The sequence below is a fragment of the Bacillus rossius genome, chromosome 2, assembly GCF_032445375.1.
Source record: "Bacillus rossius redtenbacheri isolate Brsri chromosome 2, Brsri_v3, whole genome shotgun sequence".
Lineage (NCBI taxonomy): Eukaryota > Metazoa > Arthropoda > Insecta > Phasmatodea > Bacillidae > Bacillus > Bacillus rossius.
This window is the reverse complement of record NC_086331.1, coordinates 121,684,483-121,710,060: the sequence shown is the minus strand read 5'-3', so window position 1 is coordinate 121,710,060 and position 25,578 is coordinate 121,684,483. Positions and strand designations below refer to the sequence as shown.

Sequence of the window (25,578 nt, the reverse complement as noted above, 5' to 3'; positions counted from 1 at the left end):
TAACTCTTCAACTAATAGAGTCTTCAGTTGCTGTGTTAGTTACTGATAAATTTAATCTGGAACAACACACACAACTACATATTTTGAGGTCACAATGTTCGTTTTATTTATTCTGAACCTTCACACTTATGCACCTGATGGCCATGAGTCAAACTATTAATGGACTATTTATAATATTTACTATGTATACATTCTTTGAATAATTCTTGCAATGGGAAAGATTGATTACAAATAATTTCATGGACATAATTACACTTATTGCTTAATTACACTGGTTGTCACAGAAAACCCTCAAGAATGGACAACAAAGATAACTACATAAACACATGGTGGACAAGCCAATATCAGCTGATGTCAAACGTTATATGCCTATGACAGCACACAGGAAATTCCCTGAAAATAATTTGGTCAAAAAATTATAGCACAGAGAACATAGGGACTGACAACAACTGAACAGTTGCAACAAGGACAGAAAAAATTACAGAACAACATATAGTGTTAGCAATAACAATGTTATCAGCCAACAAAGTATTTAAATATGACATGTGGCTACCTTTGATTAAAAGAGAAACTATTTTACCACAAAAACAATTGCAAACTCACCACCCTTGCCACAAGACACCAGCTAATAATATAAGCTCTTAGGTGCGCAGCCAATTAGTGAAGTCCTTGCCTGTCATTGGCTGTGCCATGAGAGGGATTCAAACACACACAAACCAATGTCTGCAGTTCGCTGATAAGCTCGTCGAGTTGAGTTGGCACAAGGACGGATGTGTTCCAAGGAGCTTTGCAGCGAGGAATAAGTATTGTCTGTGTTGTAAGTATTGCCAGGTGGTATTGAGTCTAGTTAAAGAGATAGTATAGCGAATGAAACCACCCAGGGAGTAGCACTCCTTTGCCTAGCCACAGGTTTGGTTGACTTGAGTCTCCGGCCTGTGTTCAATGGTTGGATCAGTTGCTAGTAGGCTTTCCACGTGTAGTTGTTCACTGTGTTTTTATTATAACATGGCTGACCTTTGTCATAAAGGCTGCTTTGGTTGCAGCCCTGTAGGAGAGATGGTTATGTTTCAGTAGAGGTCATGGCCAACTGTTAGTAAACACTTCCACTTTGGAGGTGTACCACAGGGCAGTACACTGAAGTTCAACATTCCATGCTACTGCAGCAGGATGAGATCTAGAATAGTTTTTGTGTTGGGTGCACAGCAGTACAGACAAAGAATTTATCCAAGTAGTGTTTGTATATATGCAACTCCCAGTGCAGAATTTATGATTTCCGACCAACAGGCAGACCAGACGGTCCATTAACAAGCTGGTAGTACAACTACCAAAATGTGTGAATCCAGAAAGCATCAGAGTTGAGGACTATTGCGACCTCAAAGGCCCTCTTCAATGTGGCAATTTCCAGCGATTTGGTCGTGTGGCTAAGGGCTGCAGAGAATTCCGTGTGTGCTTGTGGTGCAAAGGTCTGCATCCAGGAAGATAATTTGACTCTAGCAGCTAAATGGAGTCAAAGACAGTTAGAGCCATGTAGTCACATAGCCTTGTATATTTGTTGCTTTGTAGCCTAGTAGCCTAGTAACCCTGTAGCCTCATAGCCAGTTGAAGCCTTGTAGTCCTATAGTCTCGTAACTTCGTATCCTCCTAGTCACGTAGTCAATAGCAGCTAGACCTAAGACAGCTGGAGCAAAGGACTTTTAGAGCCATTAACTTTTGGAGGGAAAGACTGTTGGAGCCAAAAGACTGTTGGAGGCATTATATCCTATCATAAGTTGGCAATCGCATCATACTGTGTTGAATGTTCGTGAAAAATGTATGTATGTAGTCAAGCATGTATTATTGCATCCTACTGATGTGAATGTACCACACCAAGTTAAATTTTTCGTCCAAATGTGCTTTCTTTCAGTCAAATGCATGTCATCTGTGTGTGTGCATGTATATGTTGTGTGGTCATTGCATGTACTGTGTGACCATTGTGTGTCCTTTGCATGTCCTGTGTGTGTGTGTACTGTGTGTCCATTGCATGTCTAGTGTGTGTCCATTGCATTTCCAGTATGTACTGTGTGTTCATTACGTGTCAAGAGTGTGCATTGCATGTTAATTGTGTGTATTGCGTGCCCATCGTGCCAATTTCTTTTGTCGAATTTGCTTCCAACTGTGATTTTTTTTAATGTGGTTTTGAATAGTGTATTATAGTTGAATAGTTCTTGTTTTAATGAGCATATTATTCAGCCGGTTGCGGGTTCATATGCAAGTCAACAGACGACGGGACTTTGTTAGTTTCTGGCTGCTGCGGTGTAAGGATCACCTAGTTTTTGTCTCATCTGATGCATAAGTTGCATAATTACCTGTTCTTGTAAACTCGATGGCATCTTTACTATCTTTAATGCCGAATTTGATGGAAGTTATACTATTATCTACAGGAACCCTGACGTCAGTGTCAACGATGGTGGCGCAGATCCCGTTGGCATTATCGACGACAACACTAGAGGAGACTTCAACGGCGTGGTACCACCAGCAGAAGAGAGCTTAATACTACAGTGCTGGCTGCAGAGGAAACCTCGATGAATGACTTTTCTCCATCGATGGAGACTTCAATGGCTGGTGATTTGACAACTATCGAGCATCGATGCAGTTACGGTGACAAAATTTTCTCAACCAACAGTAATGTTTGATGACACATGAAGAGAGAATGTGCTAAGAATTTACCGCGCAAAAATTTTGGTTGTAAACAATGTTGCAAGCAATTTGCAAGAAATGATTTGTTGAAAAGACACTTGAAGACATGCGAAGGTCCTGCTGCGCGGCAGAAAGTAAAAGTTGGGTTACAACAGCGATTGATTGATTCGTTTAAGTGTACACCGGGAATTGGTACAACTGCAGCATCATCATCTGGTTCGGGTCTGAAAGGTTCATCTTCATCAACTAGACATCCTTGCAGATACTGTGATATGATGTTTGCATTTTCCCATGATGCACGAAGACATGAGAGGAGCAAATGTGTAAAGAATCTTTCTCGTACAAAGTTTTGCTGCATAAATGCCATGTTTGGTTTACATGTATTGACAGTTTGCAATGGCATGCGAAAAAATGTAAAGGTGAAGTTCGTGTGCCTACTGATTTAACTACCTGCAGACATTTCGACTCCTTGCTTTAGATCAGAGACTCGTATGTGTACAAGCACAAAAACAGATGTTCAGCAACCGAATTTAATGAGGCCTGGTCATGAATCTAAGCCTCAGACTGTGCTTGGTGCATTACAGGTAAATGATAACAGATTACACTTCTGAAATTTTGCATTTCGTGAAACATTGAAAGACTACTATTATCTAAATACGTTTGGTGAGTCGAAAGACATTTGTACTTTTCTTGACAATATCAGGCAGAACATTATCAATCAGCTTACTGATGAAGTAGCTACATACGGACCTTTAAAATATAACTTTTAGTTGGACTGTGTATATAGCAAACCATATCCGTTCGAGGCAAAGTGAAGAAGTGTGCATTCAAGAGAGTGAACTCTCATTTGCAATCCCGACAATGTGAAGCAGTCTGTTCAACACAGTATTGAGAAACTCTGTCGGGAAGAAAAAGACTATGTAGGCAAATTATGTGGCTTGTCTCTGTCTTCAGTAAACCGATTGGAGCTAAGAATTAGTCAGTTCAAGCCAATGCAAAACTAAAAGTTTATTTAATTGCTAACTTTCGCAAGTGTTCGCGTAGTAGAGTAGAAATTATGTAATAAATTATAGGCGTAAATTTTTTTTCCTTCGAAGCTGTCACTTTTATGTTAAATAGAGGTGATATTTAATTAAATTTAATTTTTTGCTTTCATCATGGATCGAACTGGGGAAGGATATTGAGCTAATAAATGAGTACATTGATGTGCGATGTTTTGATGATTTTTGGTATGTTTTCCGAATTTCTATGTCAAGTATTATGGATTTCCAAGATGGTGGCCAATATGTCCTCATCGACTTACTGGAGGCTGGTTGACTAGGAACCTAAGCTGCTTTTAGGATTTTCCACCATATTTTATTAAATAAGATTATTTTTAACCTAAAATTACTTTTTTTTTGCATAGATCAATTATCGAACCAAGGACAGAAATCCATTGAATCAATCAGTATATTAATAGCAGATTTTTTAAAATGAATTTTGGAATTTTTCCAGAATTTATAGCTAAATAATTACGAATTTCAAAGATGGTGGCCAAATTTCAAGGTAGCGGGCACCACAGTAATAAATAATTACTGCACTCTAGTGGGTAAAAAAAAACTAACATGGTGGCAGTACACTCTAACAGAGGAAAACAAGATGGCGGCCTCCAGGAGATGAAAAGATGGCGGACATGACATCACACCTGCTGGCGATATATCTACCTTGGCATTGGTGGTGGGAGGTCAATCTGTTGGTGGCTTCCATGAAGGAAGGATCCATTGCCATTTTTATTTGTGCCTTTGCTGGGTTCGAACCTAGGACATAATGATGTAAGTGCCTTTAATTAATTTTATTAAAATTTGATTTTTTTATTAATTTAAAATATTTTCCAATTAAAATCTTATAATAATTATGGATTATCAATATGGCGGCCGTAATGATAATTGCAACAGTTACATCATAATTAAATTGACGGTCGTGACATCATTATTGAGGTCATGACCTCAGAGGCTTAGGGCGGCTTGTCGCCATGGAATTTAAGTCTCTTTGGGGAATTTTCAAGCCATTGGCATTTTTGAGGACTAAAATGAGAAATTTTCCCTCAAAACAGGAGTTTTTGCCTTGAAATAGGGAAATTTTTTATTTAAATGTTTTGAGATTTTTTGGCTGAATATTTTCCAAAAAAAACCTGGAAATTCTGGTGGATTTTGGGCATATTTTGAGTCATTTTTGGCAAATATAGGTTAAAGTCAAGGCCATCCAACATGGCTGCCGTGATGTCACAATCCATAATGGTGGACATTGGCTCTGTCTCCACAGCCTGAAGCCTACCCTCGGACCGGCCAATGTATACTACTTCTATAGTCTGACAGCAGTGATGCTAACTCCTACAGAGTGTTCCTCCTAGGACCAACTTCAATCCCCCTAGATTTTGATTAAAAACCGCTAAAGTTTTCACTGTACACCCTAGCTAAAAATATATATATTCTCTTGAACCTTACATTTCCTTATTTTTCTGCCCAAACAGAGCATAATAATTTTGAAAAATAACATTCAGTATCTGCAATTTTATATGTGTATGAATTTAATTTCGGTTTAAAGAATACATGTTTACTAACCTTGAAGTTCTGGATCGGTCTCCCAACATTTCGTATATTTTTGCTGATAATTTTTTTTTTTTTTTTTGGCATTCTGGAAAATATTTGAACACGAATAATTAATTATTTTTCTTGTTTTTTTTTTTATTCTTTGGCACCACAGAAAATCATAAACGACTTACTTTGCAATCCAATAAAACTCGCGAGTACACAACAAACTAACGGACACAACCTCAACCAGACAACTTACAATGCAAAAACGTTGAACGGTAAAAGTAAAAATGGAATTTTCTTGACCAGCAAGTTGTTTTTGGTCGTAGTGCGAAATTCAGCCACCAGCGCCACTTGTGTTGCTGTTCTATTTAACTTTGGTTTCAAGATATACACTTTAATTTCACACCCTCCAAAAATTTTTTTTAAATAATGTACCCGCTAAAAAATCCCCCTAAATAAATGTACCCCCTAAAAAACCCCATTACATCTTGGTTCCCCCTAAATTTTGGGGGGAAACCCCCTAGTTGGTATCCCTGTCTGACAGTGTTTTCAATTAAATATACAACAGAGGCATATTCATCATTGTAGAACAGTTGTGGTTTGATGTGTCTCTTAATCTTGTAAAGTAAGTGGAAGAAAAGACAAATATGATCACTTTACTGAGTGCTTAGTTCGTACAAAAACCTTCATAAATGTTCTATGTCAAGAATTTTTTCTCACATTTCATTTATTTATTTACAGCTAAACATACAAAAATATATTTTATTCACGGATAATTTCTTGCGACGAAACACTTCTTGCATGAGATTACAATTTTGTTAATTGATTCAACAATACTGCACAAAACAAACATAAGATAATCTAGGATCACATTTCTACACAGGCCTTGTACAAGCACGAATACATATATTTGTACTATCTCATCTTAACACACTTCAAGTTGTCTAGTTACTTTTAACATGTAATAAATTATTTACTTATATAACATGCACCGTGTGTGATCACCCTAGTAACATTTATGTTCTAACTATATGCTAATGAGTTCGTGGTTATTTATTTAGGTTTGCAAAATTAAATATCTAATAAATAAGTGTACTACGTGTACCAAGCATGGCTGCTATTATTGTACGATTCACTAAATGATCAGCTTTCAAACAAAATTAGACTATATATGCTGTAATACAAGTATTAAATACATTCTTTCTAACCTCATCAATGAATAAGGCACAGTTTACAGGGTTTTCCAAAATATAGGACAGCCTCGAAAACAAGAAAATTACTAGATTTTATACTTTGACCTTGCATAAACTTTAAGCCACACAAAAAAAAATTTCCAATTTCTTAATAGCAGAATAATTATTATTATTTAAGAAACTAATGTAACTCAGTACAGTTCTACATTAATAAAATATTTTGATACTACAACTATCTATCTGTAATGGTGAAGCAGAGTTTTAAGCCTAAACTCATTCAATATTCTTTGAATCATTATGTACAAATTAATTACTTATTGCAACATTTTTCGGCTCCAACACTAACAAGGTTAAGTAATTTTCTCAAGGCACAATATATAATTGCGGTCAATATTAACTGTTACAATTACAAAATTTGTCTTAAGGCCTCAAAAAGAAGTAACATTAATTAAAAACATAAGCAAGCCACATGAACAATTTAATTGTAGGTAATTAAATTTACAGAAAAAGGTATAAATTATGAAATGTTTCAAAAAACTAATGAGGCACTAGTGAAACATTGGTATTATCTGTGTATCTCCTCCTATGTGATTGGTACAAACTACATGCATAGAGCTCAATGTATGTTTATTTTTGAATGAACATGATTCCTGTCAATCTGTTAGTTGACTAGTTGAGTTGTGTAGACAAAATCTTAACATTAAGACTAGATACATTATGCTGCACCGTGACAATATTTTAGTATGTATACCTATTTAATAACTATGAATACAAAAAAATAAATAATGCAACAATACCAGTCACACAGGAGAAGAGTATTGACAATTAATAATACACAATATGATAGTATATGTTTTAAGTCATAGTATGGTATGCCTCAAGTAATGTTCTTAATTTTAATGTAAATTTTAAAAAAATATTTGAAACAAGTATTAAAACACTACATGACTGGATCTGAACCTATAATATGAAAATACAACAGTCAATACAAAATTTAAAGTAATAAGTTCTGATAAAAAATTTTACATTTAACACACACTGAGCAAATTTCCTCTCTGAGTCACCCCAATTAGGAGATTTTTAATCTCTAATATCTCTGTTGCTTAAAAAACTAAAGGCTACATTAATTGAAAAAATATTCCTTCAGTTTGTGTGACTGTTCTGTTATGCAATTGTATCTAATTATATTTTTTCAGCTTCACATTATTATTCTGGCAATGTTTTACTAAGCAGCAAATTGTTGTGAGGGCCAGACAAATGTCTAATTAAGTCTTGCAAAGTATCAAATACCATATGGCAGAAACAACAATTAAATTTTCCATCGCCACCATCATTGATGACATTACGATGCACTGAACACAAGTGTTTCAATAAGTGAGCTTTTTGCTTAAACATTGCAACACATAAACGACATGCAAATGGTTTCTCACCTGTATGAACACGCAGGTGTGTCTTTAAATTCCAACTCATTCCAAACTGTTTTCCGCAATACTCACAGCGATACTCACGTATAGGAATAGGCTTCACTGATGTTTTTAAAGGATTCGATGCATTTGTATTCCCAGGAATTTCTGCTTTAACCCGAATACTGTTCACAGATGCTCCTAACTTCGTAAAACTTCTACTGTTGTCTAATGAGCACGATACAGGTGTTTGACACATTGACCACCTACTCCACGGAACATCAATGGTGGAGCTCTGCATAGAAACATCAGCGGGCTCATACTTAATATCCTTAATTCTCTGCTGCACAACATGGTGTTCTTGACCATGCATCGCAGTAGCTTGGGGCGAGGAATCCCGGTCTCTGTCGAGGTATTGTGGAGCGGAAGATGTAGAAACCGGAATCGCCATGAGTCGAGATGAGACATTGCCACTACCTACACTATTGTGATGTTGCATCTGTGGGAAATCATCCAAGTATGGAGGACACAAGGGAACAAATGGTGGATTTTGTGCAGGAGAATTGTAGAAACCCGGCCTGCGTTTCCTATGTGGCGTGACTAAGTAGCTTTCAGGAGAAGTTTGTAATATTGCACTATCATCTTTCTTACGGTCATCTAGTGGAGTAGCATCAGACTCGCAGTTAATTTCTAAAGACACTGATTTTCGTTTTTTTCTCTCGTGAATAATGTGGGCACTCTTAATTGATCTTGTTGCCTTTTCCATACGGATGTGAGAAGACGCAGTCCTTCCCTCTGTTCCAGATTCTTTGCTGCTCAAGTCACGCACATTATCGAGCTCCTGAGTTGGATGGAAGAGAGTTCCCGCTGTTTCTTCTTCTTCGTCTTCTTCTTCTTCTTCTTCTTCTTCTTGAGGATCCTGCAATAAAAAAAAACCAATGCTTTATTTTCTTTTTCATTTCAAAAAATAATCACATCACTTTGTTTTTGCAAATTTCTTCTGCACTAACGAAACATTTTCGAAGTGAAAATGTAAACTTAGGGTTTTAAGTTGTACGGTTATGCACGGAAATTCAAGATGACAAATCCTTAATCATATTGGGCTTCAAATCAATTGTGTACCATTCAAATGGTCATAAATTGGAGGTATATCATAGGATAAGATCAAACTCGTGACCCTCGCCACATGAGGTGTGACATTACCAAACACGGCCACCGAGGATCCATCTGCTGTGAAAAGTTATTTTAAAAGAATCTGATGATAATGGATCACAATACATATAATACTTAAGATCTGTATATACAATCAGTATTAAAACATTTATTTTGTAATAAAAGTAACATTTTTATGTGACATTGCAGCATTGATGCTTCGCCTGTGTAGTTTAAACATAAATGTTAAAATAACATTCAGAAATCTGAAAATTTTTTATTTTAAATTATTACACACATCCACCACAACATTTTAACATTTCTTTTTACACTAAAAAGTATAAAACTTATTTTAATGTGGCTGAAAATAATAAACTTATAGTAAACAAAATATTATGTTAGGTTACTATGATACCTATTCAACATAGACTACTATAAGATATAGCTAAGGATTTAATATCCATAGGTATGCACAAATATGATAGGACCTTCAAAATTATGGTGGGCTAACAACCATTGTACAACTATGTGCTCACAAATTTGAGTAATGCTGGGGTTCCTATAAACTCTTTTGATGAGGAAAATTAACATTCCAGCAATATTTTTAAAGAATTTTTTTAAGTAGAATAAAGTTAATTATAAATTGATTTTTGGGAAAGTAATAAATTCATTATTCCAAACTCTAGCAAAGATACTTCTACAAATAATGTAAAAAATTTCATGATAAAAAATTATAAAAAAAGCCATAACTGAAAATAGTGGCATAAGTACCAGTGAAATTATAAAATTCTAAATGATACCAAATCCCTTAGTTTGCCTAACAATAAATATAGATTTTTACAACTAGTGACAACTAGATTAAGCATGACTTAAATGTTAGACTCCTAGCATGTATCATACAGTACTTCAACAATTAAAGAATTAAAAAAGTAACACCTAAATCTTAGAACTGATATGAAAAAATGGGTATGTGTACTTATGTATGCACGCTAGAAGTTATACTTCCTTGGCACGATAAAAAAAAAACTTTACTAATTTTCCATGCAAATAATGAATAGGAATAAAATTGTAAAAGGCTGGCGTGATACTATTAATATGGTTGGTAAAGTATAAATTCAATGAAATGAAAAAATTTAAATAAAAATATAGTATTCAATATTAATATAAACATGTGTATAAAATTGATTACTTAATTTAATAAAATAATAAAAATAAATTTTAATTAATAATGAAAATCAATAAATAGCTGATTGTTTATTCTAATTTAGTAATGTTAATAATTTGCTTTAATTAATGTAATATATAATGCACATAAATTATACATACGGGAACATAGCCTCACTTACATAAATAAACTTCAAAAAGTTTATAAACACAATTTTTATCACTAATATTTAAAATAAATATTTTTAATTGTATGGACCAGTATATAATATCAATAACTAAAATATAAGATTTAAAAACACATATATATAATTTTTATTAGTGCCGCCTTTTTTTCATCCTGTGAAAATTTTGTTGCATGGTGTGCACGTAGCTTATAAATTCATTCTCATAATGTTTTCATAACTTCCTTAAAGAAGTATAACCACAAAACATTCCTTTCCGCTTAATCTACAAGTGCAAGAAAACATTTCTGTGCTGAAGGAAAGACTGTGCAAGTACAGCTTTACAAAAACATGTAGAACATTGTAGAAAATTTATGTAGCAGCAATGCAGTGTGAAAACATTTCACTAACTTCTAGAAAATTCTGGAAAAATTATGTACAACACGTCGTATATGTTCTCGATATTCCAAAAGGATCGATCAAACATTATGAATAGTATATAAATGGTGATATGGGCGCAATGTATTTCTTATGGGACTACGATTTTATGGTGGATTCTTGTGGTGGCTTGCCAATTGTGGGGAATAGGCTATATTAGAGTGTGTTCACCTCTCAATGCTTATAATCGAGACCTCGGTGGCCATCTTGGATGACACCACATCTGCCATCTTGGAACCCACTTTTTTTTTAATCTGCTAATATTTTGCTAGAAATTCTGGAAAAATTCCATAATTTATCAGAAAAATCACTTATTATATTTACTGATTGATTAAATTGAATTCCATCTTTGGTTAGATACTTGCTTGATGCCAAAAAAATTTATTTTAGGCAAAAATACTTATTTAATAAAATATGGTGAAAAATCCTAAAAGAGGATTAAATTTCTCATTCACTAGCCGCCAGTAAGCTGCCGATGAAATCTTGACCACCATTTAAGAAATTTGTAATTAAACTTTAGTTTTGGGAAAAAAAATATTCTAAAAAAAAAAAGGCAATTAATCACTGATTCAATCGATTCCTGTCCTGGTTAGATTCTTGCTAGAAGCAAAAAATATAATTTTAGTTAAAATAAAATATTTAGTTATTTTAATTTTACATTAAAGTGACAGGTTCAAGGGTAAAAAAGCAACAAAATTACAAAAAACTAAATTTATTACATAAATTCTACAAATTAAAACCAGGAAATTACTAGCATTTCTCGATTTCTACAGTCTTAATAGAAGGCAAAGCGAGTCATTTGTATGCCTTGACGTGCGTTTTTAGGGCAGTTCTACATGACAGTCGATTAACAAGCAACGTACAATCAGTGGCTAGGCACAAGCAGTCAGTGGCCAGGCACAAGCAGTCGGTAGCCAGCCACATCCAGTTAGTTGTTTAGGAACGTCATACAGGTTGACGAGACACGAGTGTCCAGTCGGTTGGTCCAGCTAACATGTCAAGTTGATGCCAAGCTACGCCCAGTCACTGGTCAGCCATGTCTATTCAGTGGCTAGGAATGCATGTCCAGTAGGTGGCAAGGCACATCCAGTTGGTAGCCAGTCATAGACACATTCAGCCTGTGGCCAGACATGTCTTGATGTAAGCCATTTATGTCAAGTTGGTGGCCATGCATGTCAGTCGGTTGACCAGGTACATACATCCAGTCGGTTGGTCAGGATAACACAACCAGTTGGTGGCAAGGTAAGCCTCATCGGTGGACAGGCATGTCTATTCAGTGGCCAGGAACGCACATCCAGTAGGTGGCAAGGCGCATCAAGTTAGTGGCCGACACGTAATCAACGGCCAGGCACATCCAGTAGGCGGTAAGGCACATCCAGTCGGTGGCCAGGCACATCTTTAGCAGACAGACACTTTCAGTTTGTTGACTAGGCACGTTCAGCTGGTCAGGCACTTCCAGTTTGTGGTCAGGCAAAAATGATTAGTTGGTGGCCAGGCACATCCAGTAGCTATTGGATGGACACCTTCAGTCTGTGAGTAGTATATAATAGCCGGTACTGGCCCTGGCTTCTGGCTGAGGAGCCGAGAAGCCAACCACCATCTTGAATTTTGACATCACAGCAGCCATGCAGGATGAACTTAACCTTTGACCTTGACCCTGGCGGCCATCTTGGGTCCGCCATTTAGAATTATAACATCATTGTTACAATTTTCGTAATGGCCGCCATCTTGAAAATATGTAAATATCAAATTGTGAAAAAAAATTCAAATTAATAAAAAAATTAATGAATCAAATTTCAATAAAATATTATTTTAAAAACCCACTTACATTATGGAGAACACGGTACGAACCTGGTGAGGGCAAAAATAAAAATGGTGATGGTTCCTTCCTCCATGGAAGCCACTGGCAGACTGACCTACCACTAATGCCAAGATATATATCACCAACTAGTATGACATCTTGTCCACTATCTTGTTTTGGTCTGCTGGATGCAGAGATCTTGTTTTCGTCTGCTAGAGTACACTACCACTATGTTAGTTTGATTTTTACCTTCTAGAGTGCATTAATAATTTATTACTGTGACACCTGCCATCTTGACATTTGGGCACTACCTTTGAAATTCGTTAATTATTTAGCTATAAATTCTGCAAAAAAATCCGAAACTCATCTTAAAAAAACACTCATTAATATACTGATTAATTCTATCGGTTACTGTAATTGTTCGATACTTGACCAATACGAAAATTTAATTGTATGGAAATAAATATTAATTCCAATAAATATGGAGAAAAATTCTAAAAGAGGTTTAAATTCCTCTACAAACAGCCTCTAGTAAGCCGATGATGACATATTGGCCACCATCTTGAAAATTCGTAATAATTAACCAAGAAATTCGGGAAAAATTCAAAAAATCATCAAAATAGCACTCATTCATTTACTGACTGAAAATATGGATTATTAGTGTTCTTGCTTCAATCCTTGGTCAATGCGAAAATGTTTATTTAATTAAAATTATCAAAAAAATACATGTTCAAGAAATAAAACAAAATTACAAAAAAAAATTTATTACATAATTTGTACTCAACTACACGAACACTCGCGAAAGTTATAGTCCTGTCAATTTAGACATCCAAGGTTATAAAAATTCGCACCCAGCTGAAAATTGGTAGGATTGTTCAAAACACCATTATAAATGAAATCTAAAAAGTCCTCATCGATCCGACACCTGGAAAAAAATTTACTCTGGGTCAAAGGTCACAAAAACGGGTTTTTTGCAATTTTCAGCAAAACTGTAATTTTTATCACAAAATTAGCCCAGACAAAAATTGTAGATCAGATAATTATATATAAATATGTCAAAATACTATTTTTCCTAAGAGCCACCGTTTTTGAGATACAACGATTCAAAAAGTTGAAAGAGTTGTAATCGTCATAATATGCACACGTTTCCACGCCACCTTTGAGGTAGTGTACTTAGCGCGTTTTTTTTTAAATGACGTTTCCCCAGTAGGCCTATTCCACTGATCTGTTGTGATTCTGTTTAATTTGAAACTTTTGAATAATTAAAGATATTGGCAAGGGTTGAAAATTATAAAAGCGGTGTAAATTAAAAAAAAAATAGGGAAGTTTATCCATCGGAATCGGAATTCTCTGATACTTCTGTTTCCTCTTCTCCTTGTTCTTCTTCTCCTTGTTCATCTTCTTCATACTGGGTGCAAGTAAATTGCCCCAATAATGACACATCGTATGTCTCTTCGTTAGCATCAAATGGATCCTCAATTGTTGGTGATTCAACATTGGAGCATGACCGGCCTTGACAATTTGTACATGCTATAGAACAAAACAGTCCAACTTTTTTGCAACCACATTTAGCACTACATCCCTTTTTACAGTTGCAAAAAATTGTGTTTAGCAGTTTTTCCGGCACAGGTGGGAGTAAAGTTTGAACAGTCTCTAATGTATTGTCGACCAACTTCCAACCCCAGTATTTTGGGTCTAGCTGATAACCAAGCCACACTTGAACTTGGTAATATACCCGAAAAAGATGTTGATGAGCAGCCGCTGAGGTTGGAGGAAGACAAGCTAACTGCACTTGTTTTTTATTTCGAGTATTTTTAACGAAATATGCACATCGAAACTTATCTAAGCACGTAGTTTTTTTAGGAGCTCCATACATAGAGAGAAGCGATTACAACTCTTTCAACTTTTTGAATCATTATATCTCAAAAATGGTGGCTGTTAAGAAAAAAGTATTTAGACATTTTTTTATAGATAATTATCTGATCTACCATTTTTGTCTGGGCTAATGTTATGATAAAACGTAACTTTTGCTGAAAATCGCGAAAAAAAAAAGTTTTTGTGACCTTTGACCCCGAGTAAATTTTTTTCCAGGTGTCGGATCGATGAGAACTTTTCACATTTAATTTATAATGGTGTTTTGAACAATCCAACCAATTTTCAGCTGGGTGCGAATTTTTGTAACCTCACCCCTATTTTTTGGTCTAATTTGACCGGGCTATTAGCAATGTAATAGTCATTTATCCTGCATCGGCTTTAACTGACTAATTCTTAGCTCCAATCGGTTTACCGAAGACAGAGACCAGCAAGATCCTTTTTCTACATAGCCCTTTTCTTCCCGACAGTTTCTCGATGCTGTGTTTAACAGACTACTTCACATCGTCGGACTTGTAAATGGAAGTATTTACTGTCTTGAATGCACACTTCTTCACTTTGTCCTCGAACGGATACAGTTTACCATACATGCAGTCCAGCCACAAATTATATTTTAAATATCCGTATGTAACTATAGCTACTTCATCAGTAAGTTGATTGATAATGTTCAGCTTGAGATGGTCAAGAAAAGTACAAATGTATTTCGACTCACTAAACGTATTTAGAAAAATAGTAATCTTTCATAATTCCACTAAATACAGATTTCGCTAAGTGGAATCCATTATCATTTACCTGTAATGTACCGAGCACAGTCGTGTGTTTATTGACATGTCAGGGCATTATCACAAATCGTTGCTGAACATCTGTTTTTGTGCTTGTACGCATACTAGTCTTCAACCTAAAGCGAGGAGCCGAAATGTCTACAGGTAGTTCCATAGTAGACACACGGATCCCCTTTACAGTTTTTCGCATGCCATTGCAAATTGTTAATACTTGTAAACCAAACATGGCACTCATTGCAGCGACTTCGTACGAGAAGGATTCTTTATGCATTTAGTCCGCTCGTCTTCGTGCATCATGGGAAAATGCGAACAACATATCGCAGTAGCTGCAAGGATGCCTAGTCGATGAAGACAAACATTTCATTTTGAATCGGTGCGTAGTGTTTTTGTTTTTTATAGTTGATTTTTGTGCTTTTTTCCTGTATAGTAATTCAACTTTGTTTCTTTATTATTGCACTGCGTGAATTTTTCCTCCGCCGTGTGTGTTTTTAATCCCATTACTATTTGTTATAATTGTGTATACTTTTTATCTTGAACTGGAATAGCTGACATGTCTGTTTTCGTTGCCTTTGTTACGGAACCATCAGTTAAAATATGCTATTCTTATATTATTTTCTGCCTGAAGCATATACGCCTGTTTTTTCATTGTTTCTCGATAATGCATTTGACTTAGTTGCGGAGCAGAACGAGTTCTGAGCAACCTCACATATAACTTATTCGTTTCTATTCCAAAATATAAGTCAATATATATTTGTTTCTTGCACTTGACTTCTTTACAACTTTTTATTTTCTTACTACTATTTGTGTATAAATTTTGCATAGAGTGAAATTATGTCTAGGTAGGCATGTCACACAGCTAATTCCGCAATACACATTTTTGCAAGGCGTTATTGCAAAAACAGAATGTTATGGCAGGTCACACATATTTACTTGTTCGTTTCCTTCTCGGCACCTATAGCTGAGAGGTCGCTGTGTATCGGCTAAGGCTCCTGGATGGGAAAGGGGGGAGAAGCGGCGAACTATTTACCTTTAATTATTTAATTTTCTCTCGGCACTGGGAGGCCGCTGTGGTCCAGACGAAAGGTTAAGGCCTATAGGTTTGATCCCTCGTGTTCTCTACAAGTCGACGTCAACACAATACACTATTTTATCTCAGCTTAGCATCATGCTTGCACTCTAATAAAATAAAATATAAATAATATATTTTAATTTGTACTTTTGAAATTTTAATATATTGTTTAATTCCTCTCATGGCCTAGCATTAATTAAGCAAAGTAACAAAATAACTGATAATAATATATACCTTTAAAAAATTTATACATTATGTATATTTCTCTCATGGTTACAAAATTATTAACTACTTCACATTTCGTACTCTAGCCAGTGCAACTCTCGCCCTAGCACCAATTAAGACACATTAAAAAATATTACATACTTGATTTCCCACTCTAGGCAGAGCACGCGAAAAAGACCCCGTGAAAAGTACTCTCGCTAATTACAAATAGCAAAAAAAATATGGTACAGTAAAAAAAAAAAATTTTTCCGTACTCTAGGCACAAAAAACGGCTTAGTGCAAGAGGTCCATTGCTGCAGTCGAGGCAGGGATAGGCGGGGAAGGTCATTGTCCTTTGAGGTGATGCGACTGAAACCTTTCTGGCGGGTTAGACTGCCGAGCCCCGGTATCTTGGCCCCAAGGGCCTCTCATAGTGAATGAGGTTCAGGCCTATGGTAATGGTAAGGACCGAGAATGGCGACGGCATGTTCGGGGGCACCCGGGCTTACCAAAAAGCTGTAAACTGCTCGACTAGGTTCAATATGTTCCTCCTAGTCTGTTCTCGGGTGATTGGGGGGAAGGGGGGTTACCGAGGTAACCCCGAGGCCCTCCAGCTCACGCACAACCTAAGACTCATTTCTATCCAGGGCTTCCGCGGTCGCCGCCAGAGGGGTCCAGGCACGTCCGGGCCTTAATCGGCTGTAAACCTGTTAGACCAAGGTACGGCAGGTCGGAGGATAGTCCGAGGAGACAAGGTCATCCAGTGGAGTGACTGAAAAGTGGTGGTCGGTTAGCTGTTTTTGGTGAACTGTCTTATGCCGTAAAGACACCAAGTTGGTAGTAGTACGGGAAGAATCCATGAAAGTGAAAGGTTCCCCGTTGAGGTTTATTCTAGACTCTGAATTCTGATTGGGTAGGACTCGTACCTGGTGGTGGTCGTGCTCCGATCGCTTGGAGCAGACTCCAAGGGTTCTCTAGCCCTATTCGGAGTCGACACAGTGAGTGGTGATACAACTTCGGTTACTAGCCTGGACAGCTATGAGAGGTTGGATAGACCTCCACCGGACCATGGGTTCACTGGGTGATTGAGGGGTCCCAGTCTGGTGTGGTAAAACGGGGTAGGCACTAGCAATGCTGATAAAGTCTAAGAGCTTAGGATGCAGCCAATTGTCTGGTTAGCTGAGTGTGGTGGGGGGTGAAGGTGGTGGCTAAGCTGGGATGGGTAGTCCCAGCCTCTGGTCATAGCTGGATCTCTATCACCTCTCCTGTTTCGTGTATACAGCGTATCCGTATCCACGCCCATGGGCCCTGGGACAGCAAGGGATCATGCCTAAGAGAGCCGGGTTAACAAAGAAAAACTAGGGGTAAAACCCTGTGGAACATGTAATGTCACCAGGGATAGAACCAACGATCTGCTGGCATTGGAGCTGCATTGACACTCACTGAGGTGGTTGGGGTGCAGGGGGAGGGGAGTAAAAACACATGTGCCGAAGCTAAGAAATGTATTCATTCATCTCGGAGATGGACAGCACAACGCACCTGCGTTTCGCATGACCTTGCCTCGTGGGCTCCTTCGCAAACTTGTTCGGGGAGAGGGGGGAGTAACAAACTGGCATACCTCCTTTAACACATGTTCCGCGCATGATAACTTATCCCGATTCGCCGCCTGTGTACCAGAACGTACCATACTTCCAGCACAATGTACTATAATACCAGTACAACATAACATGTCTACCGGGCGACCCTGAAACTGGTCTCGGACACACTACCCCTCACTACTATTAAGCATTGTTATTTGGAGCATTTTTTTTCCTACTACTTGAAATACAGCTTACAGTATTCGTTAAGCAGTTCAGATTACGCCCATACTGTAAACCTAGCAGTTAGGAGAGACTCCTCCTATGTGCTAGACATTAGTCAGGCCTTTTTTGAGATGTTAACCAAGTATAAGAAAGAAGTCTCCATATGCTTGCAATTGATACTGTAGTTGTCATAATGTGCACTGACTACAGCATCTATGTATAGGCATAATGATAGTAACACATTTATTGGAATGGAAAGTTGTCTTACATAAGTGATTGTTCATAGTGAGAATGATTAGTATGCCCGCCGAAAAGTGATTAAAAAAATCAATATTTATTTTGATTTTTATTCTAAAATTACCTTTTTGAACGAGCAAGGATCCAACCAAAGGCAGGAATCGAACAAATCAATAAATATATTAATAGGTACCTTTTAAATGATTTTTAGAATTTTTTCCAAAATTTTTAGTTGATATTTATACATTTTCCAGATGGTGGTAAACATGACGTCGGCAGCTTACTGGTGGCTGGTAAGGGGAGATTTAATAAACTTTTGAAGATTTCAACATATCTAATTAAATAAACTAAGTATTTTTTAAGTGAAGGATACTTAAGAATCAGACCGACAATTTAAATTGATCAAATATATAAATACATTACTAGGCAATTTTTGAAAATGAATTTTGGAAACCTTCCAAAGGGTAATTTTTAAATATTTTTAAGATGGCGACCAAGATGACCAACAAAATAGCAGGCAGAATAGATGACGATGTGATGATTAATACTACTGCACTTTAATAGTTAAAATAAACCAATATGGCAGTAGCACACACTAGCAGATGATATGTGCAATATGCGACACAAGTGCTCCTAGCAGCAAGCTTTGAAAACAAAGAGGGCGGTAGCACACACTAGCAGACAACATTACAATATGTGACACAAGTGGTCCCGTATCAAGAATTTATATGATTATAATATGGTACCCTATAACAGGTGCTACCATTTATCCTCCACAATAAAAAAAAAGTCCAAATATATGTTTTTATATATACCTTACTTAATTCTTAGTGCAGTATATGTCTCGATGTCCATCTAGTCACAGGAGTTACTTTTTACATGATAAATGTCCAACATTCTATGGTTCGAACCACCCCACTTCCATTGTATTTTGTATAAAAAAATTAATACTATATGTGTAAAAGGGCCACAAGAACACTGGTCGGTAATGAAACATCGACATTACGTGCACAAGACAAGAGTGACACTGGAGCACTCCGACAACAAACAGTAGAAACAAAGATGGTGGATCCAGGAGACTATAACAAGGTGGCGACCTCCCCAGACAAAAAAAAAGATGGTGGAATCCAATATGACGAAAAGTTCTAGTATCAGAAATGGTGGAATTGTCTAGAATCTAAGATAGCGAACTAACATCATCCAGGAAATGCTGGGGTCAAGGTCATCGAAAACGGCAGCCAGGTCAAGGTCATACAAGATGTCTGACCCTGGCACCAGCACCACACCTGGCCAGTTGGAATCCATGGAAACCTATGACGATTCATCCTTTATAACCTACATGTTTGAGTTTACATGGTACAGGCGCATAATACTATTACCATTATGTGAAAAAAAAATTTAAAACAGCTGTGTTTCCTGTAATATTGAAGAAAAACACATTTTTCCTCAAAATAAATAATAAAAAGTGTCACCTTCATAACTTCTCTCCATGCACATTAAAAGTGGCTAAAATAAAATTAATTATTACAAATTATATCGCATAGTTGTCTTGTACAATTTCTACACTAACATACCATTAGGTACAATTATATATAAACGATGCTAAAATAAAATTGGAATGCTTTTTAATAGACCTAAATGTAAATGGGCCGCCAAACGGCCTGCAGTGCTCGAGGCGTTAACACGCTATTTAAAAACTACTCAACATTTCTGTGTCCGATAACAAATATAATTTGAAATCCACTACACATGCCTTTATAAGTTTTGTTTCATGGTTTCGTGTTTAAAATATATATATATATATTTTTTTTTGGGCAGTTAAAGCAGCTTAAACGGGTATTTTAAAAAAAACAATTATTGGTACAAAAATTTCTAAACACGGTATTGTAAGTGGCATATGAACATGCAGAGCCTTTATATTTAATATTTCAGCTTAAAATTACATAATAACCATTTAAAGTCACATAAAGCCGCGTTACCAACGAGAATCCTGCACGCCAGTATTCGGTACCTGGCACATAGAGGCGAAGAGGTGTTTGATGCACGTAATAGTGTCGACCTTAGTGCTCTTGCACTTTCAGAGCATGTTGCCCCAAGCCAGGTACCCCCCTTAACCATATGACAGTTACACAACTTTTGTTTTCACGCACCTGATAGCAATCCTTGGCACTGCTCAACTTATTGTCACAAAGTGTACGAGTCACAGATTCCTTGACAAATGACGGTGAGTCTCTTGAATCTGAGCACCTCTTTCTCTCTTCTCCATCTGCCAAAGACAGGTTGACTGGATTCAAGGAACTTCTTCTTCTCCCACCAGAAATTGATCGCAGGCTGTCATTGTGCTCATTCTGCTCATCCAAAATATTTTCAACTAGAAATAGAAAAAAGTTTTGACATCTAACAAACATATCATCATAGATAACCAAGTATGTTTTCAACTTTGTAACTGGCAAAAAACAACAGAGCTAATACCAACCAAGAAGGAAAACATGCATGTAACATTTAAAAATTAACCATGACCTGTACAGTTATGATATATAAGACAATTTAAACTTTTGTGTATTTAAAATGATTCATTCCACTACACAATAAAATAATTTCAATCCCCTCTTCAGTTATATAGGAAATCAATAAACCGTAACATGTTTTACAGAAAGGTCATGACATAGTTTTACTTTAATTTTGCAGATGAACTTTAGTAGTTCTTTAAATATAAATTTTCCATTCAAAAAATACTTACCTATCAATCTCTACATGCTGTAATCCTCAGTCATAATACTATTTGAGATTAAAAGATGGCTATGAGAATATAATGCTTTAAAATAAGAAGTAGTGGTTAGTAACAAAATAAAATTATATAAACTAATGTATTTTTTAGTATTAGATGACACTCCAACAATACAACACCGAAATATCATTACACCGAATGCCAATTTGACCATCAAACAGTAAAGTTTGAAAATGAATGTATTACAATGCGAAAAAAAATCCCAGTGCAGGAGTTCACACAGAAATATTTAAAAAAAAAAAAAAACTTTTATTTGGAATTTTGATTCAAGAGTTAACACAACACAATTACTGAGAATAACAGCGTAAACGGAATTGACCATTACACAGAAACCAAAATTACGTGTATTGCCTATGTAATATATTTCAATGTTGAGATTAATTTCTGCGTTATTCTATATCACATTTAGTGCATGTAGTATTTTGACAAAGTTTTACAGCTTGGAGCCATGAAATAAACATTTTAGTTTATGTTAGCTTCTTCATATGGCACCATCTACGTGAGATTTTTCATCCCAGTGATATTTCAGCATCATGGTAATTCAGCATTTGTGGTACCTACACAAACAACAATTTTCGACTGTTCGGTTTGGTGTTTAATTTATCATTCGGCTTTACTGAACTTTTCGGCATTATGGTTACGACCCTCGTTTGACTACCAAAAGCACTTTAATTCAAGAATCAATTACGAAGTTATTAAAGTTAACAAATAATGATAACACAAAAATATAAAAAAGATAAAACGAATGTCCTTGCACGTAAAAACCCACTAGGATTTCATGTGCAAAAAATATTACAGAAATGTGGACAGTTGATTACCTTGTCCAACATGAAGAACATCAACACTTTCCATTTCTCTCTTATCTTCAGTTTTAATCACTGTCTTATGCTTGCTTTCATCGTCCATTGGTTCCTCGCGATGTTCAATAGAGATAGGATTCTCACTTTCATCCTTCCCCTCTTCTTGTTCTTTGTCAATGTTTCCATCTGGCTGCATTTCGGAAATTTTTGCCATCACATTCAGGCTTGATGCATTTACCTTTTGGTCTTTAGGCACTCCATCTTCATTATGCTGGAACGTAGAGGGCTGTTCCTTCTCAGTTTCTATGATGCAAGAGCTAAAGTTTGAATTGCTGACTAACTTAAATGAGGTGGCAACATCTGCTATTGGTTGCCAGCTGACCTCGTGAGAGCCTCCTAAGTGCCATCTCCTCTCGTTTACATCAAAGTCTATCATAGCTGCAAATCTATTGGCTGAGCATAGTTGCGCTTCAGAAATGTTAGAGCTTTTGCTCGGCTCTGATAATGACTTCAGGTGTGGCAGCTCACTATGTTTCTTTTTCTCTACGTCCTCCTCCAGACAAAACTTTGGGTTGATTTGAAGCAATTCTATTAGCTCTCGGAAACCATTCATATCTTTCGACTGAAAAAAAAAGAACTCATTAATTTTTTTAGGAGAACCTATAAATAAAATTACAGTTTTCATATGGTTAGTTTAACCACATATATTATTAATATGGTCTTCAATTAGCAGGACACACAGATATGTGGCATACATATTAAATACATATTTAACTTTACAATATTAATATATGTAAGGGCCATTTACTTTAAGTTAAAATAAACTATTTTTAGTTTTGAAGTGATATTATATATTCATAAGACCAAATCAATAATTAAACACAAGTGTTTGCAATCTAAATGCTGTGTTTCATGGTACATTTTGAAAAAGCAAAATGTAATTGAACTAAATTAAGTGTTTTAATGTGGTCTAAATAACCATTTTGAAATATACTAATATACCAAAAATTATTGCCTTTGAGTAGTGCAATGTGTAAATAGCACCTCAAAATCAAACAGCAGTTTAAACTTAAACTGATGCAAATTTATGCACCTTGTACTTTTTGTACTTAGTAAATGCTGCAGTAATGGCCTCATATTCATTGTATTAAACTACAAGTTAAAATTTTTCGACATCTTAGACCAAATATAGCTTTTGTATAATTAGTATATAAATGGCAATTCTGGTCCTTTGTTATTCTAAAGGGACTACGATTTTTTAGTTGCTTCTTGTGGCGGCTTACCAATCGTAAGGAGTTGGCCATGTTCGGGCCATTTTTTGACGACGCCACATCCGCCATCTTGGAATCCACAATTTTTGAAAATCTGTAATTATTGGGAAACAGGATTTAAATTTTATTTTAAGCTTTAGTTACTCTTATCACTGGCCGAGAATCGAACCAAGGATGGAAATATTTAAAGTTACATTAATAAATGATCTTTTTGATGAATTTTTGGAATTTTTTTTCCAAATTTATAGGCTTATTATTATGAATTTCCATCATCGCGGCTAATATGTAATCATCGACTTACTGGAGGCTGGTAGACTAGAGAATTAAGCTGCTTTTAGGATTTTTCGCCACATTTTATTGAATAAATTAATTTTTTACTTAGAATTACCAGTTTAATCGTCCAGGGATCGAACTGAGGACGGATGTCAATGGAATCAATCATAATTATTTTAATAAGTGTTTTTTTTTTGGAATATAGGAATTTTTTCTGAATTTCTAACTTAATAAGTATTGTTTTTCAAAATGGCAGCCACGAGGGCCAACATGATGGTGTAATCCTTTGTTATAAATACTGCAATCTTGATAAAACTTAAACTACTATGGCGACAATGCTCTCTAGCAGAAAATTTGTTACTACATGACACTAGCGCTCCTTGTATCGGTAACTGAAAACAAGATGGCTGTCAAGATAGCATCGGCAGCTTATCGGCGGCTGGTGGTTAAGTTATAGCTTCTTTTAGTATTTTTTTCACAATATTTTATAAAATATAATTTTTTACATGAAATACAATTTTTGTATCGAGCAAGGATCCTACCAAGGACAGGACTCAATTGAATTAATAATTATTTTAATAAAATAATTTTTTGATGATGTTTGTAATTTTTTCCGAATATCTAACCAAACAGTTATTTTAAAAAATTATGGATTCCATGATGGCATATCTAGCGTCATCATAAAATGGCCGCCGAGATACTGATTATAAACAATGAGCATCGGAAACGCCCGAACATGGCCGAATTCTTACGACTGGCAAGCCACCACAAGAAGGAACCACAAACTCGTAGTCCCCTAAAATAACATAGGTCCAGACTCACCATTTATGTACTACTTATATATAAACGAAGTAAATCGCAGATATTACATCTGATTAAAAATATACTAAACTGAACTATCAACTACATTTTTGCTAGTTTTATAAAATATCATGGTATGTTAGGAAAGGTCACACTTAAAAATAGTTCTTAATACATTTTTACACACATTAATCAATCCACAAAAATATTTTATGGAAGCTTCGTAAATTTCTTAAAAAGAGCTAAAACGTTTCTAGGAAGTGTTAATTTGATAGCTGCAGTATTGTGAATGATTGCTGATATAAGCCTTGGCAATACAAAGTTACAAGGTTACTAGGTTAATTTGTTAAAAGCAATATATTATTGGTTAATATGTACTATTTTTTTAAAACAATACCGCCGAGTAGTATATATTGGCCGGTCTGTGGACTGGGTTCTGGGTGTGGAAATGGAGCCGAAGTCCACCAACTTGGATTGTGATCTCATGGCAGCCATATTGGATGACCTTTACATTTAGTATTTGATCTTCAAAATTTGATAAAATTAGCATAAAATGATTAAAAATTCATCAACATTTGCCTAAAATTCGCTAAAAATCCACCAAAATTTCCAGTTTTTCGAAAAAAAAATTCTGCTAAAAAAATTTAAAAAAAAGTTTGGAAAAATATAACTTTTCCCTATTTCAACAGAAAAATGCCATTTTAAGGGAAAATTTCCTGATTTAGCCCTCATAAATGCCGACGACTTAAAATAATCCCCAAAGTAGCTTCAATTCCCTGGCGATAAGCCACTTTAAGCTGCTGAGGGCATCACCTCAAAAATTAGGATGCCATGGCCGCCATTTTGAAATTTTATGTAACTGTTGCATTTATTGCTATGGCCGCCATATTGGAATTCCGTATTTTTATGGTGAAATACGGAGAAAATTTTAAATAAAAAAACAAAGTTAATTATTAAACATTTTCATTAAAAAAATTCTGCGATCTCGGATTATGATGTCACAACTGCCATCTTGAATGATTTACACTTGATATTTGACCTTAACCGTGGTGGCCACTTTGGATCTGCCATCTTAGTTTCCACCATCTTGGACTCCACCATCTTGGATTTCACAT

The 25,578-nt window shown here is 35.8% G+C and overlaps 1 protein-coding gene across 1 annotated transcript in view; it reads right to left on the bottom strand.

Annotated features, from left to right (window-relative positions):
• Positions 1-5,958: 5,958 nt before the first annotated feature.
• Positions 5,959-25,578, bottom strand: part of LOC134529713 (transcription factor Ken) — a 74,973-nt gene continuing 55,353 nt past the window's right edge. Inside the window, exons 3-5 of the mRNA XM_063364083.1 lie at positions 22,137-22,740; positions 20,681-20,901; positions 5,959-8,764 (exon numbers count right to left, since the gene is read on the bottom strand). Of these exons, the coding sequence (XP_063220153.1) occupies positions 7,649-8,764; positions 20,681-20,901; positions 22,137-22,740 (1,941 nt within the window). The 3' untranslated portion in view covers positions 5,959-7,648. The remainder of the gene's footprint in view (positions 8,765-20,680; positions 20,902-22,136; positions 22,741-25,578) is intronic.